The 17,617-nt window shown below is 33.1% G+C and overlaps 1 protein-coding gene across 1 annotated transcript in view; it reads left to right on the top strand.

Annotated features, from left to right (window-relative positions):
• Nucleotides 1-10,615: 10,615 nt before the first annotated feature.
• The window catches only part of Baldspot (elongation of very long chain fatty acids protein baldspot), a 92,333-nt gene continuing 85,331 nt past the window's right edge, over nucleotides 10,616-17,617 (top strand). The window contains exon 1 of the mRNA XM_089633437.1: nucleotides 10,616-11,166. Within this exon, the coding sequence (XP_089489563.1) occupies nucleotides 10,982-11,166 (185 nt within the window). The 5' untranslated portion in view covers nucleotides 10,616-10,981. The remainder of the gene's footprint in view (nucleotides 11,167-17,617) is intronic.

Genomic DNA, 17,617 nt, shown 5'->3' with positions numbered 1-17,617 from the left:
TTGGCGCCTTCTATATTTAATAAGATGGCAATGGATGTAAAAAACGAATCAACCTGCACAACTGAACTAAAAAAAGCTAAAACAGTGGTAATGGATCCAGATTTTCTATATTGATATTATTTATAAATACACCAGTATCCATTGATAGTATGCATGTAATTGTATAAATATGCCTATGAGAGTGTTTTAAGAATTCTGTGCGTATGATTATGAGTATGTTGACTATCTTATATCTTTCTGTCTATGTATTGTATGTCTTTGTATTATAGTCCCTTAAAATATTATTCTTTTGTATATATTTGATTGTGGCTTCTCGTTATATGTGTCTGGTTATATAATTGATATTTTGAACATGACCTGCTGACTAACTGATTTGGCAGTTTAGCGGGTGTTTATATTTTAGAATAAAAAAATAATACAATAAGACGCAATAAAAGATAAATACTAGATAATTAAAGTGGTTTAATAGGTTTAATCAATGAGGATATCACAACATTTTATGCAATTTTTTTTAATCACTGGATACATCCGTATTTGCGAAACGTCAATAGAATCCCGGTAATTAGTTTATTTCATAGCGTGTGATAATAATACAACAGAAGGTTTAATAAAACTTTATTATGAATATTGCAAAATATAACAGGAAGCTGTGGAATTTTCTTCTGCGAATTATTTATATTTCTTTGAATTATTATCATCAGCATAAAATCAATGAAAACACTTCTAGATGCTTCTCCGTCGTAAAAATGAAGAAATTTCTCTAATGGAGGAATATTAAATAATTAACCTACTTTCGCGAAAAAACACAATTTGGTCAGTCGGAGATTTCATCAGGCAATAACTCGAATAGGAAGGTACTAGAATGATTTTCTAGAACGGACGGACGGTGGTACCTTGGGCTTGGTATCTACTATAATCTACTGACTCCATACTATTCTACTGTCTACTAAATACTTCTACTGCATACAGATGTGAGGAAACTTCAGACCAAGGCCCGAGGTAATTTGAACACACTTCGTCGAAAGCAAATCAAAAAGCAAGTGTTTCACAGACTTAAAAAGTGAGATTCTTGTTGACCTTTCTTTGCCTAATTTCGCTCACTGGGAATTTGATTGAATTACGAAGTTGTGTTTATCTTTCTTATTTTAGTGCCTGCTGCATATCGATGACTTAGAGTTAAAATATTGTATCTCAATAGAACATAATATTGAGAAAACTATTTTTGAAGGTTTGCTAGCCTGGAAACAGTAGATTTCGTCATATTTATTTATTTTTTAGGAACATTTACAGACTATTAACATGAAAAAAAAATCATTAGATAAGCGCTGCAAAAAAATGTATACGTCAACAGTTCACTTAAAAATGTTCACATCATGCACAGTTTAAGTGTCACTATACACTATGTATTAACAAAAAAAATATAAACAGCAAAACGTGAGCAAAGGCAAAAAAAGAGATATCAAAAACAAAACATACAGATAAATATATGATCCTAAAAACAAAAGATACAAAAATAAAACAGAAAACAAATAGAGTAAATAAAAAAAAAAACAAACAAATAATGATAAAAAAATAAATAATGAATATAAAAACTAGTTTTTATTTGTTTACATAGTATGTATCTGTATCTATTGTAAGTACAATATTTCGGCATGGAATCACATTTAGCATTAAATAATTGATATTTTATTATTTTAATCCCTATATATCATAAAAGTAAGAGTGCAAGGTGCGTCCCGCTAAAACACACAAGCGAGTCCCGGTGGGATAAAGCAATTTATATGGTGTGGTAGCCCTCTATCCCCCCATTCATAAAGAAGGTTCCCATTTTACCTGAATGGCGCGCTTTTAAAGATATGAGGGCTGGAAGTTTCGCGCTCTAGAAATTTCTAAAACGGTCCAGAACATTCGAGAGCATCCCAGAACACTCTGGAATGTTCGGGAACATTCCTGAACATCCCAGATCACAATGAACTAAAAACGGGATTATTTCCAAATTCGTAATCGTGACAATACATTAATATCTCTAAATAGTATGAAACAAAGTCACTATCCGCGTCTGTCTGTCCGCTTAGATCTTCTAAATTATGCAATGGAGTTTGATAGGGTTTTCACTATCATTGAGAGAATTTCTTCCGGAAGGTTTATATATACATATAGGAGATGCAATATTTGAACCCATAAAAATATACGATTTCTTTGATAGATTTCAGTACTTAACTCATTTAAGAAACAAATTTTAGACAATATTTTAACTCTAAGCCATCGATATACAAGGTGAATGAAAATAAAAATATTTTATGTCCTACCTTACCTAGCCATAACTGGCGTTCGCTGCGTGTAGTTTTTCAAGTTCGGGTATAAATGTAAGCGTAATGAGTAAGATTAAGAAAGGGACGCTTAGATGGTTTGGGCATGTAGAGTCGGGGACGCCCGAGGAAGACGTGGCACGATCAAGCGGATCAGATACTCGAGTCGGGCCATGTCAAGAGTCAGAATAATAGAAGAGTATGTATGAGACAATGTATGAATGTGAATGAGGCAAGAAGTGTATGCCAAGACCGAGTTTTTTAGCGGTCCGTCATCTCTGCCTACTTGATGATAATACAAACGGCGTGATGGTTAGTTAGTTAGTTAGTTTAGTATAAATTGTGCATTGAATACCAACTTTAAAATGGCAATTTCATTATCTTACTAAAAAGTGAAAATTTATCATATTATAAGGAAAAAATGTATCAATATAGAATGATTGGGACACAAAAAGTGTTCACAAATTTATGGAAAAAAAATCACTTCGTTTTTCTTAGGGCAGGCACAGTTTTTCAGCCTTTATAGTTATAGACTGCAAGCTTAGTCAGTAGAGCATTTAAGAGGAAGCTACAAGCCAAAAATGTGTATATTTTTGGTATACCTTATATTGAAGGTAATGGGCATTAAAATCGCTTGACAAACGGAGTCTAGAAACGTTCGATTTCAGGCACAAAACTGATTTTTATTTATTTTATAAATATTGTTTTAAGAAAACAAAAAAATTAATCAAGTGAAACTATCACAGATAATTTTAGCTATAATACTGTATTTTTTTAAGTTGTTTCCTTTACGCTTTAATGCATTTCTAGTGAAAAAAAAAATATTTTAGTAGTTTACATTTATATTTTTTTATTGAGTAATTTAATTTTTTATTTGTATTCTACTCAAGCGAAACGATAGGAAAACCTTCCATTTATCTAAAGCTAAATCATATTTTTTGGTATTCATAATGTACACCAATTCGTTATAAAAATTAATCAAAATAGTGATTTAGCTTAAAGTTTCGACTTAACGGATTTAAAAAAAATTCTAATAATCACGAGAAATTATATTTATTTTCTCAACTTTGTTTTCTGAGGTTTTAAATTATGTTTTCAGTAATCAATATACCTAATAAGTTTAAAGTTTGAAAGGTTGAAAACTGTGAAATTAAGACCGAAAAGAGCTTATTTACCTTTTTTAGTATCAGGGTTTGGAGGAATACGATTGGTCATTTAGCCACAAATATGGAATTAACAAAAGATTCAGAACCAGTGTTTTAGAGTTTAGAGGAATACTATTGATAAGTTAGCCACAAACATGGAATTAACAAAAGATTCAGAGACAGTGTTTTAGAGTTTAGAGGAATACTATTGGTGATTAGCCACAAATATGGAATTAAAAAAAGATTCAGAACCAGTGTTTTAGAGTTTAGAGAAATACTATTGGTCATTTAGCCACAAACATGGAATTAACAAAAAAGATTCAGAACCATTGTTTTAGAGTTTAGACGAATACTATTGGTAAGTTAGCCACAAACATGGAATTAACAAAAGATTTAGAACCAGTGTTTTAGAGTTTAGAGGAATACGATTGGTAAATTAACATAATTAACATAGAAATTATTAAAAAAGAAAAACACTTACGAAAACGTAAAAATGAATAAACACATATAAAAATTTAATTTATAATGAAACGCACGGAGTTCAAAGAATTCCAACAATCAATTTTAATAATTTGGATTAAAATTTTAAAGTTGACCTTGTTTATACGCAAATCGTATTTTCTCGACCCCGAGATATACGGCAATAAATCAGGATCACAGGTTGAATTGAATATTATGCAAATAAATGTCAGGCACACCTACGTAAAATATATTTTTTGCATTTTTTTTTAAATTTTGAGTAAATGCAAATCATTTTAAGAAAGAATGTATTGTTTGAATATGTATTAGTGCACACAGGTAGGATCGAAAGTTGCAAAAAACTTTTCGAATGTATACAGGATGTCCGGGGGTAAAGTTCGCTACCTTCAGCGAGGTGAGAAGTAAAAAAATATAAATAACTTTGGATACTTACTGCACCCAATTGATCTCGACTCCTTACCAACCTGTAATGGAACGAGATTTACCTTTGCCTAGATTTTTGTAGTTTTTTTACTAAACCTACTTAGTACCCAGTCTATCAGTGTAGAGTTTCGGGATTTCAACAATAGATATTTAATTATATGTACCTACCTATTTAATAACAAAAATAAAATAAAAAAACGTATCGAGTCTCTGGAAATCTGTTTGGAAATGATAATTTGACGATTGAAATTACTTTTATCAATATTCCTCGTTGAAATTAAAATAAAAATGCATGCCATATAGAAATAAACACCTGTTTTCTGTGCCAAACCATGAGAAAATAATAGAAAAAATAGCACCTATTAAACCTGTAACCTATAACCAAATAAATAAATAAAATTGACCTATTATTTTAATCTTGTATGTATTATTTTTTGGAATAACTTTATTGAGTAAAACCTCAAATTGTAATATTTAATTACTGAAGACAATATTAGCGATTTCTAAACGAAAATCTGAAACAGAAAAATCAGAAAAGGATACGGAAAAGGATATATACATAAAAATAGTTGCCAATAAATAATTTTCGGTGAAAAAATGAAGACATTGTTTGTAGTTCTTATTCGAAGTATGATACAATTAAAAGTGACCGAAGCGGATAGGGTCCCATTAGCTCAGTGGTAGAGCGGTGCCCCGGCAAGGCAAAGGTCCTGGGTTCGAGTCCTAGATGTGACCGTATCCTTTTCTGATTTTTCTGTTACAGATTTTCGTTTAGAAATCGCTGTCTTCAATAGTTAAATTATTATTTTTTTATTTACTGAATTTAATTTTATATTATAGAAAAAAACAGTAGATACATGACTTACAGTGATGAAACAATATACATGAATTAAATACTTCATTTTGGGTACCTATGAAATGTTTCCTTGTAACGTCTGCTATGTTTATTCCTTAATTACCAGGTGACGTGTGTGTGTGTAATGTATGTGTGATTGTTTGTGTGTGTCTATGTTTATGCCTATTGAACAGTTTATATTATTGACATGATGCCACGTTTGAATTTGGGCAGTGAATCCGAAAAAAATACACAAATATTATTTATAGTATGAAGAGCTCGGTTAATTGGCGAATTAGATGCAGCATTTGTTTTATATGATTATAATATGCGAAAAACGAACAAGTTTTAATTCATATTATGTATTTCGAATAAAATTCAATATGCATTTGCGAAATGATGACTCTTTTGTTAAGAAACGTAAATTACTATACACTTCTAAAAAAATTAAAAGCAGACCGGCCCAATAAAATTAGCCATTCTTGAAATGCTCATCTATAAGGTAGTTACCATTTAACACGATGCATAACTTGGGCATTGTTTTTAAAACCACAGCGTCATACGAGATATTAATTAAATTTACGATCATTAATACATTTGAGTTTTTACAATACGTAGGTAAAGATGAATTTTAGGATTAGGTAGTTTGTACTTTCTAGGAACCTTAGTTTCGCGTTTTATTCTAACCTCGGCGTTGTCAAAGTGATTAAAAATTGGAGACATTCAAATTAATATGAGTAGACGACAAAATCAGGGAAAGGGGAACAAACCAACTCGTGCAGAGCGCGGGAGGCGGCGTTACCACTATATTTCGGTGATTTGTCGATAAATGAATCTAATAGTATACGCGCAACTCGCATTGTAATATCACCATTAATTATTATTAATATTATCACCTCGAAAATAAAATCTGCTTAAGAATTACTGGTCATTTTTACAATGGCGTGCAAAATTGCTGGTTGAGTAAAAAACTTAACTATGTAGGTACATATCCCAAATCGGCTAAACAAAAGGTCGTGCTTATTTACAAAATTTAATATTTTGTTACACTATTTCGTTAGACACTTTTACAAAAGTGTTATAATTCACTAGTAATAATTTCACTAGGTTTCGTTTTAGAAGGAACATTCAGATCCTGCGTAGAAAAGTCCAACAATGGACAGCGCTACAAACCTTCGCCTTACTTTATCGAACATAACTTTTCTGTGCATGGTCTGGTTATTTCAACGGACATTCTAGTGGTCGATGTACGACTGATGTTCGATGTCATAATTTATAAAGCATTCTCGAACCTCCAGCTCGTCGATATCCATATTTCATGTTGGAACAAGTCTATTAATTTTTTATGTCTATGGCGAACATCAAAAAGTTGTTTCAATCATATAATGGCGCGAATACATTTGCGAGCCGAAACGCGAGCCAAGCCGAATTATGGGAAAGGAACGGATATAAGCAACAGCAAATGGCGCGAATCGCCGCTTGTGGTTGCTTCGTTCCTTTCCCATAATTCGAAGCTCCGCTCGCAAATGTGTACACAGCATTATATGTAATAGGTACCTAAATCTGATAATCCTTCACTGATTACGCTCCCGCATTCCGAATTTCGATCGACTTATAACACATTTGTTTTTTCAGTTTTCAATGAATCTTTAGATGCAACTTAAGGATTTGTCGAGAGATTTTTCCCATATTTCAAGCGAGTCATATTTTATGAAATATTTTCACCATTTTCGCGTAATTATTATCGTTTTTTTTAATATTGGCGCGCTCCCTCTAACATTCGTATTTACAAATTTCCATTTCAAACCATCTTTGAACGCTTACTACGGAGCCTAAAACGTGGATATTAAAATTTTGTAAAAGAGTCGGTGGATAACATAATAATAACGGTTTAAATTGTTTCATTAAATACCTTTCTCACTCGGGGTATTTAGTGTTTGCAAAATATAATAAAAATAAACGACAAAATGCGCACCGAAAATATTTGATCGAAGAGCCAAGTAGAAAATAATAAAAAAAACTAATAACTATGAGAAACAAAAAAACCAGCATAGCCTGTTTGCTATCTGATAATTAGAAAATTTACACCTTTTATTATATTATGCAGGGTTTCCCAATAAGAGGTGTTATTTTGATATTCAATCGTAAAAGATCAATGGTTTCGTTGCTTGTGTGGCACGTAGCGCTGTCTTGTTGAAAGTAAACGTTATACAGATCAATACCATCCAATTCCGGCCATAAAAAATCATTAATCATCTCTCGATAGCGCAATCCATTCACCGTAACTGTTGCTCCGAAAAATTAAGGTCCAATGACTCCGCCGCACCATAAACCTCACCAAACAGTCACACGTTGAGGATAGAGAGGCTTTTCAACAATAATTCTTGGGTTTTCCGAGCCCCAGATGCGACAATTTTGCTTGTTGACGAAGCCACCGAGGTGGAAATGGGCCTCATCACACAAGATGATCTGAATTTTATTCACTCAAGTTAATTTTAATAATTTTAATGCATTGTTGAAGCGTGTTTCGTTCCATTTTTGTCAATGACGTAGTTTCTACTTGTCAAATGTTAAAAAATGACATCTTAAAAAGTAACATCTACCGAAATAGCGGGCTATTCAAAATAACACCTCTTATTGGAAAACCCTGTATAATGTTGAAACTATTCAGGTATTTTACATTTTACCTGAGTTAAATAATACCATTCGCTATCAGCAAACTTTAAATAGATTATGTAGGCACTTGGGTACTATTAGTATTGTCTAATAGTACCTAAGTACCATAATTAACGGAAGATCAAATCAACGCGAATCAGAAAAATAATCTGGCATCTAATCAAATGGCAAACTAATCCGACAACACAGGCATGTGCCAGAATAGTGGTCTAAAAATCAAAAAACGTTCTAATGAACAATCAATTGAATAAATAAAAAAATGTGGATACTACTTCGAAAGTCTTGGAGGCGCGCCTCAAACTAAACACCACGTGATCATTCGTTTATCAAAACATTCAGTTAACTTAAATTACTATGACTAGACCATAAAACTAGACCACTCAATTTACCTTCCCATCTACTCCTGCCCTTACTCTCTTTACCCAAAACCTATATCCCCCCCCCCCTCAATACATGTTTAATAAAATGTTGTCACATTATATAAATTAATAATTTCAAATCATCAGAAGTTTCTTAAGATTTTCTGAAAAAGTAAGTTATTTTAAGATTTTCTGAAAAAAACATTTTGTGTCAGCTCATTTCGCTCATTTCGATTCCGCGTGTCCTCCCCAACCCCTTCCGCCTACACGAAATCAGCGGCTATCGGAGGCGGGCAGTACGTCTGCCTCATTATTGAAGTAACTTTTTTTCCCCCTTTTCTCCTCTATTTTAAGGGAGGCTGTGGGGAGTAGTACCTCAAGTGACACTGGTAACTAATCTATTGTCGTGTTCCTAATATTCGACTTCTTTACAAACATTGGAAAGGGTATTTGGTCTAATGTTTTACACATCTATCGATAAAATATTTACACATCTATCGATATTTACTGAATATTTACACATCTATCGATAAAAAAAGAAATGTCTTGCCATATTCCTAGATTTAAGAAAAGCTTTCGACACCGTTAATCATAATTTACTCATTAAAAAAATAACTCGACTGGGCTTCAAAAAAGACACACTAAAACTACTATCAAACTATCTTAAAGACAGAACACAAAAAACAAAAATTGGGAATAATTATAGTTCAGAGACACAGATAAAAAAACGGAGTTCCGCAGGGAACTGTGCTTGGCCCGATTTTATTCTTAATTTATATAAATGATTTATGTAATTTTCTAATTCCTGGTAAAATTGTTTCTTACGCCGATGACACGGCAATAATAGTGGATGGTAATAATTGGACTGAAATTTTTTCATTTCAAAATGGTTAAAATACAACAAAGTTGTCTTAAACTACAGCAAAACATTTTACTTACCTTTTTACAAAAACATAAAAAACAAACCAAAAGACAACCTTAAAATTAGAATCCATAATACAACTTGCAATCAAGAAATGTGCTTCCTGTGCAACGAACTCGCTAATGTCAAAAATATAAAATATTTAGGAGTATCAATAGATATTAATCTTAATTGGAAATCACATATTAATCAAACCACTTCTAAACTAAGATATCTTACCTACATATTTTATAGACTCAAGGAAATTTTAAACGCTGAAAAATTGAAAATGATCTACTTCTCCCTAGTGCAATCTGCAATCACTTATGGCATAATAGGATGGGGTGGTGCACCTGATACATTTATTAAGCCCCTACAAATAATTCAAAAACACATAATTAAAGTCATATATAACAAAAATAAAACATTCTCGACCGACCTATTATACAAAGAATCTAAATTATTTAACATTCGTAAATTATTTATATTACAAACTATGAAATATTTATTTAAAAACAAAAATAATTTCAAAATAAATGAAAATAGAATGAGCAAAAGAACAAATAATATATTTTACACCCCCCAAACAAATACTAAATTAATGCAGACACATAGCAGTTTCATTGGTCCTCGTACATTTAACCTTCTACCACTACAAACTCAAATGATAAATAAAACAATAGAATATGTTAAGGAAGTAAAATTATGGCTGAATGACGTAGATATTGAAACGCTTTTTATATAAATTTATTGATCCTTTCTAAAACTCACTTCCTGAAACTTTATAAACTATTGTACAATGTTTTCTCTTTACTTTTATAATAACTATAAACAAACAAAAAAAACTTTTTCTACTTATATATATTATACTTAGGTACTTGAAATATAGTAATGGTTTTATATTACCCACACTCAGGCAGTGCCTTAGTGGGTTTTCATTTCTTGTGTATACAATTTGGTAATATATATTATGTTATTATTTACTGTCTATTATTATGTATAATATATGTAAAGAAATGAAAATAAATAAAGTAATTTTTTTTTTAAAATGCCGAATATTCGTGACATATCGTATAAAAATATAAAATAGTTTTCTAATATTTAGGGGGGGGTTTATTTGATTACCAGTACATCCAGGTTCTAAAAAAGTAGATATCATAAATTTAAACTCTCCAAAACTCTAATGGGTACACAAAACAAAATGAATTTTAACTATTCATATCATAATACCCTCCCTATGTCATCAGAGTATAGTATTTTTATTATAAATATAAGTAACTAGATATATAATCATATTAGTTACATTATCCGCCATTAGCAGGCGAATGTGTAAAATAATAATATAACAACATGCCCCGACTTGCTAGTGCCTTATTTTGCCGCCCGTATTGTGGAGTGGGGCCTTTAGTGACGTCACCAATCGTTGACAGATGCATGCGCACGGCGTGCTGAGTTGCTCACTCTCATTCATTCGTTTTTAATACCTCGTCAAGTCGAAAGGCTCGGTTCGCGTGCGGCTGCCTACATTAAAATCATTTCAAATGAAATAATAAACTCACTTTCGACAAAAAACATGCTGCAGTAGTACATTTTATAATTTGAGAATACTTTATTTTCAATTTTATGGTATGTTTCTCTCAAAATTAGTCCGAAAACTAGGTTAGGTGAATCCTATGTACGGAAGTACGTTAGATTTTTAGGTTAAAAATTATCTAACCGGCGCGAATTCATTTCGAACTTGTAAATAAGTGAAATTGGTGAAAACGATTCAGGCAATCGTTTTGTGATATCGAGCATTCCCTATCATTATGTTAATGTGATCGTCCCCCGCGTACTTGGACTATACTTCCAAGATGAATACTTACATGGAAACAGTAACCACCCCCAACTATTCGTATATTTTCGATTTCGAAAATGAGTTCATCCACCAGAATACGAGGAAGTGGATGTCAGAAAACTGGACAGTGGCATTTTACTATGTCGGTGTCTATATGCTCTTTATCTTCGTGGGACAGCACTTGATGCAGAGTAGACCAAGGTGAGTACATACAATGTTATGGTGTGACAGGAGGGTGTGTCAAGCTTCCGCAAATATCTTCCACGATCACCGTGTGTGATGTTTCGCACTCCGTGTGATCGTCGATCGTCTGCTTGCTTTAGCGTAGAAAATAATTTAGGTCACCAAATGAAATTGTCGAGAATTAGAAAGCCCCGTGAAAGAGATGATGGTGTGGGTGAGGAGTGTCCTTGGTATGCTCCTCGGCGGCTGTCGGTTATCGGTGTGATGGCCCCTGTTCCGTTTTCTGTGCATGTTGATGGTCATGGCACGCGCATCTGACAGCAGACGCCGAACCGTCAACTGACAACTGACGGCACACACCACAATACACACTTACTTGCTCAGGGGACAAACACATCTATCTCGCTGTCGACATTCTTTATTATACTCCACATAGCTCAGTTCTCACTTTTCACATCCAAGCGAGCGAGCAAATAATAATACGTACACAAGTAGGTTGGGTAAAGAAAACTATTTCGTTTTACCACCTTTTTGAGGGAGAAAACCGCGCATTTTCCCTTTTTTTACTAATATTTGACATAATGACGACGTTTCTTCCAAATTACACAAATATCCTTGCGAACTATCCTCATTACTCATTACAGTATGAATTAATTTTATGCTATTTTTATGTTGACGTTTTGGTTATCTATAATGGTAATGTTTTAACAAGCTAGCTGTATGGCATTGGCCAAAATAAATTAGAAATTTAATGTTAGCACCACAAATTTACCCATTAAATAGTTGACTAGATCAATGTGTAGGTTGTTTTGGGCCAGTTAGTTGTTTGACAGAATTTGAACATTCCATCAAATTTCAATGTTAATCTCCAAGTTCTGTGAATGTTTTATTCAAGCCTTGTTATTATTTTAGTAATGTAATAACACTAATAACAGAACATAAATATAAATTTCACAGAACTTGTGAATTAACTTTATAGTTTGACGAATTGTTCAAATCCTATAAAACTAATGATAAAGATCCATAGTATTATGCTGTAATCCACTGTGTCAAAATTTTGCACAATTTGCCGAAACTGTTTGTTGAAAAATTTGTTTCTATGACGTTGTACCTTCCTTGAATTGTATTACGATTTTTATGTTGTGGATTACATTCTAGTAATCAAACTGTTTCCAGTGCAAAAAGCGTGAATTCCCTGATAAATTTTTGCCCAGTAACAAAATATTTACCGTTATTTTAGAATACCTTTTCGGTCAGCAGCTGGTGCGGCAGGTATAATAAATAGCATTGTTATAATACTGTATTACGTTCAATATATGTTTTAAAAATTGCAAAATTATAATAAAATATCGATAACTGCATGTCTAAATTTCTCTCGTCAGACAAAAGTGAAAGCCTAATAAACTAATAAAGTATGTATCAGCGTATCGATACATTTATGATAATATAGTCCGGCATACAAACAAGAATATAATACTTATGAGTATGCAAGAATGTTTTTAGTTGACCATTTATATACCTACGTGAACGTGTTGGTTAAAACAACGGGCACATACAGGATGTTTTTTTAGAAAAAAAGCGGTCCCATAACTATCGAAATAAAACCGGTATTTTCTGTAATAATTTCTTCTTCAGACGTTATATTATTCGAAATTTAGAAATGTCGTTAGAATATTAGGCAGTCATTATCCATATGTAATATTAGCGTGTTTCTTTGGTGATAAATAAATTAGCCTAATCATACTTATTAAAATCAATTTATCGAACCCTTGATCGTAAAAATGTCTCTAACAACTTATGTATTCTGAGAAAATCCGAGTTTAAGTATTTACTTTTAAAAAATCCGCATAAAAAAAGAATACCACACAAGAGTCCCAACAGCCGGAAGGTATCCCCAATTGGGGTATGTTGTTAGGTTGAATGAGTCTGGAGGGGAAGGAGATGGGAAAAGGATGGTTGGAGAGCATCTGGCTATACAGAGTTTATCACCAAACACAGCTAGAGTCATTTTAAACGACGTTTCGATTCTCGATTGCGGTTTTTCACCAGGGCGATACTAAGAGTATCTACTACTCTGCTGTAAATATTATTGCTAATGGCAATCCGAATCCGAACTAACGTTAATCCATCAAAATGTCGACTTAGATTTTCCGTTGAACATAGCGTTTTTTACGGCAAGGACTCGAATATAATAATGCGTTGTGGTGTTTTTATAATATATATATATATACACTGATAATTGTCTGGTAATAATCAAAGATGATGTGTTCATGATTACTCCCTCCGCCTGCCTATCCACTACAATTACTCCCTCCGCCTGCCTATCCTCTACAATTACTCCCTCCGCCTGCCTATCCTCTACAATTACTCCCTCCGCCTGCCTATCCTCTACAATTACTCCCTCCGTCTATCTATCCTCTAAAATTACTACCTCCGCCTATCTATCCTCTAAAATTACCACCTCCGCCTATCTATCCTCTACAATTACTACCTTCGCCTTTCTATCCTCTAAAATTACTACATCCGCCTATCTATCCTCTAAAATTACTACCTCCGCCTATTTATCCTCTAAAATTACTACCTCCGCCTATCTATCCTCTACAATTACTACCTTCGCCTATCTATCCTCTACAATTACTACCTCCGCCTATCTATCCTTTACAATTACTACCTTCGCCTATCTATCCTCTACAATTACTACCTTCGCCTATCTATCCTCTACAATTACTACCTCCGCCTATCTATCCTCTACAATTACTACCTTCGCCTATCTATCCTCTACAATTACTACCTTCGCCTATCTATCCTCTACAATTACTACCTTCGCCTATCTATCCTCTAAAATTACTACCTCCGCCTATCTATCCTCTAAAATTACTACCTCCGCCTATCTATCCTCTACAATTACTCCCTCCGCCTGTCTATCCTCAACAGTTAAATACAATAAAGTTACCGGAACAACTCGATACTAACAGTTTTTATGTCAGTGGCAAAGTACAAGGAATTCGTTGAATATTATAATTAATCGTTCGTGACCAAATTAAGATTTTTCCTACTGTAGTAGTAGCAGTAATCATTTTATGACGAATGGCATTTTAAACATATTTTTATTAATTTTTTGCTTCTCGTAGATTATAAAACGATTTTTTTACATAATAATCAACCGCACCAGGACTAAGCCCGTAACGAAGTTGACAATTTATACATTTGATCTTTACACACTTAGATATCACAAGGATAAAGATTTTTTATATTAGTGGCTCATTTGGAAACTTTGAGATAAATATATATTTTTTTTTTTTTATAGTGAATACCTCACAAGAGTCCCAACTGCTCCCGTCTGGAGCCAGTGAGACTATGGCATCCCCAATTAGGGGATGTTGTGAGGCTGAAGGTAAGTGGGGAAGGGAAAGAGGAAGGTGGGGAAGTACCTGGCCATTCAGATCTAGTCACTAAACACGGCTAAAACCATTTGGAGCAACGTTTCAATTCTGAATGGTGGTCTTACACCAGGGCGATACTGGTAGTATCTTCCACTCTGGAACGTGCCGCAAATATACTATATATTATTTTAATTAATTAATTGTGAATATAACACAAATTAATCAAATAAAATTTATTTGCGCACGCCGGGTTCGAACCCGCGACCTTCGGAATGGCAGTCCAATGCGTTACCACTGGACTATGCCGGCCGTCAGATTATAGATTTGATTTAAATATTAGTCATATCTAACCAAATATTAAAATCTCATAATATTGTTTACATTTCTAATCTCTAAATAGTATAAAAAAGTCGTTATCCGCGTCTGTCTGTTTGTGCGCTTAGTTCTTCTAAACTACCCAACGGATTTGGTTATGGTTTTCACTATCATTTAGAGAATTTCTTCCGGCAGAATATAATACAATCATATTATATTTATAGAAATTAGATTAGTCCCCGTCATAGTCGGATACACGTCAGATAGTACGCTTAAAATTAAATTATATTAGGCGGTTGATTGTTAACTAACTAACTAACTAACCAACCATCACGCCGTTTCTCCGCAGGGGTAGGCAGAGAGGACGGACCGCCAAACAACTAGGTCTTAGCACACATTCCTTGCCTCATTCGCATTCATACATACTCTTCTATTATTCTGACTCTTGACATGACTCGACTCAAGTATCTGATTCACTTGATCGTGCCACGTCTTCCTTCTTACCGTCCTGTTATATGTGTGAGACAAACAAAATGAAATCTTATTTTTTGTCAATTTAAGACTCCATACCTCACGTTATAAGGTTAGAAAACTGAAATAAAGAATATAGTATAAAGCTGGCGTCTTGAAATTTGCACAACTTTTTTCTGTCCGAAGTTTAATAGGTTGAATCAAGGTCCAATGAAGTATTTTCGGCTTGCATCGTGATGAGCTATTTAGCTGTAAATAATAAGACTGATCACCGTTTAATCTCTGGTGAATCCGGGTAGTAACTACTAGCATCAACTTTCTTTCGGGGATAGGCATAACCACTTATAGATAACCTTAAAAATAAATTACAATCCACAACGCTCAAATGCTCGAAAATTAAAACTTATGAAAATATTATTATTTCCAGACGAACCAGAACTAAATGCGATAAGATACATCGTACGATGATAATAAATTACAATTACCTAATCAAAAAATATAATATAATTATCAAAAATGGCGTGCGTATTTTTGTACTTTTACCGGTTCAATAATTATTATTTTTAATAATAACACTAATGACCGACATGTTACGAAACCATTCATTGTTTCTGATAAGTTATGATGGTCTGACAATAAATTATTGAGCTAAACTGCACACATATTAGAGTTTTTATCATTGTCCGAAGTCCGGAGTTAGCATGTGTTCCGGAAAAAAGAGAGAGTGATGGGCTTATCTGTTTGTTGTCACCTGAAATACAGACCACCTGTGAAAACTCACAATCTTTACTAAACTTGACCCGGCTTATCATATTGACAATGGCGCGTGCCCACTGCAACCATCAAGATAATATCTACATTTTTAATGACTAAGTAATTATAATTATTATGTATACATTTTTTGTTAGTCAATTTTTTTGGAGATAGTATGTCGCTATCTGAAAGGATTCAATGTTATGTTTTATTCGTATTTGTATATACCATATTATATCTTGGCGGCTAATAATTGATTTCTGGTAACCGCAATTTTATTGTTTTTGATATTAGAAATGCCAATGATTATTTGATTTCTATTTTCGTTCAGTCTATTTCTGGGATATACCTAACAGGGCCGAATAGAAAACAATAATGTTTTTTCCTGTCTGTTGATGAATAGTATTTTACTAATAAATGTCAATTATAACTTTTTAATGAATTTTTTTATCAGTTTACAAAGTACAATAATAAACCATAAAATTAGTTCTCACCATAGACATATGAATATTAGTAGACCTGCCCCTAAGTGATTAAAAGCGTATTATCCCCACTCCCCATACCGGTTCCATTGGAGCCGGCTGGGCTCGCGTATGGCCTCAAGTGAAATTTGAAAACGTGACGTCATCATTCTTGTGCGAACTATGGTCGAGGCATCATCGGTTCATTTTACGAAATAACACGGCAAAATGTTGACTTGTACTATGAAAACTTGTAAAAATAGATGTGAAAAAGAGAATAAACCCAATTGTCGTATTACATTCCATATATAAGCATTATTTTACTTTATTTTAAGCATATTCACATCGTATAATATAGATCAGTTTTAGAAACATATACTATCACATCGAGAAACGTCTGGACGCGAAACACAAAGCTGGTTGGTTGCTGGGAAGTAAATTATGAACATTTATAAAAGTGTCTTAACTAAATACTTAAACGAAATATTCGACTCTGAAAATAGAACCGAATTTTTTTGCCGAATTTGGACTTCGCAAATTTGTTCATAACGTGGCGAGTAATTTGCGCTCCCATGTAAAAATGTCTTCATTCAAAAGCAGATTTTACTTTTAAGAAGTAAATTATGATATTATAATGCGAGATGCCTATTTACTGTCAGATTGATTTATTGACGAATCACAGTCAGCCTTACGCCCTTCGTTCTTCAACAGTTGATTTTACCCCCCGCCATTATCTTCTCGTCTATTAATTCCTATGTCTGTGGTTCTCACAGTTTTTGTTGCTGTTGCTTTTTGTTTTTTGTCTCTAGTTTGAATGTTTCTCGTATTGTAAAGAAGCGGGCGCTTGTGTTTGAAATCAGGATGAAAAGTGTTTTGTATCTATAATTAATTTTGATTTAACAAAATTTGAACATTGAAAATTTGTATATTTTTGGAATAACTTAATGAGTAAAACTACAAATTGTAATATTTAATAATTGAAGACAATATTAGCGATTTTCAAACGAAAATGAATGTCTTGGTTCATATGTCTATGATCTTGGATAAATACATATATCCGTTTTTTTTTAAATTTTTAATATGCGA

Source organism: Hesperophylax consimilis, chromosome 1 (assembly GCF_061612785.1).
Source record: "Hesperophylax consimilis isolate HC1 chromosome 1, BYU_Hcon_1.0, whole genome shotgun sequence".
Taxonomy (NCBI): Eukaryota; Metazoa; Arthropoda; class Insecta; order Trichoptera; family Limnephilidae; genus Hesperophylax; species Hesperophylax consimilis.
This window is presented reverse-complemented; position numbering and strand designations above follow the sequence as displayed.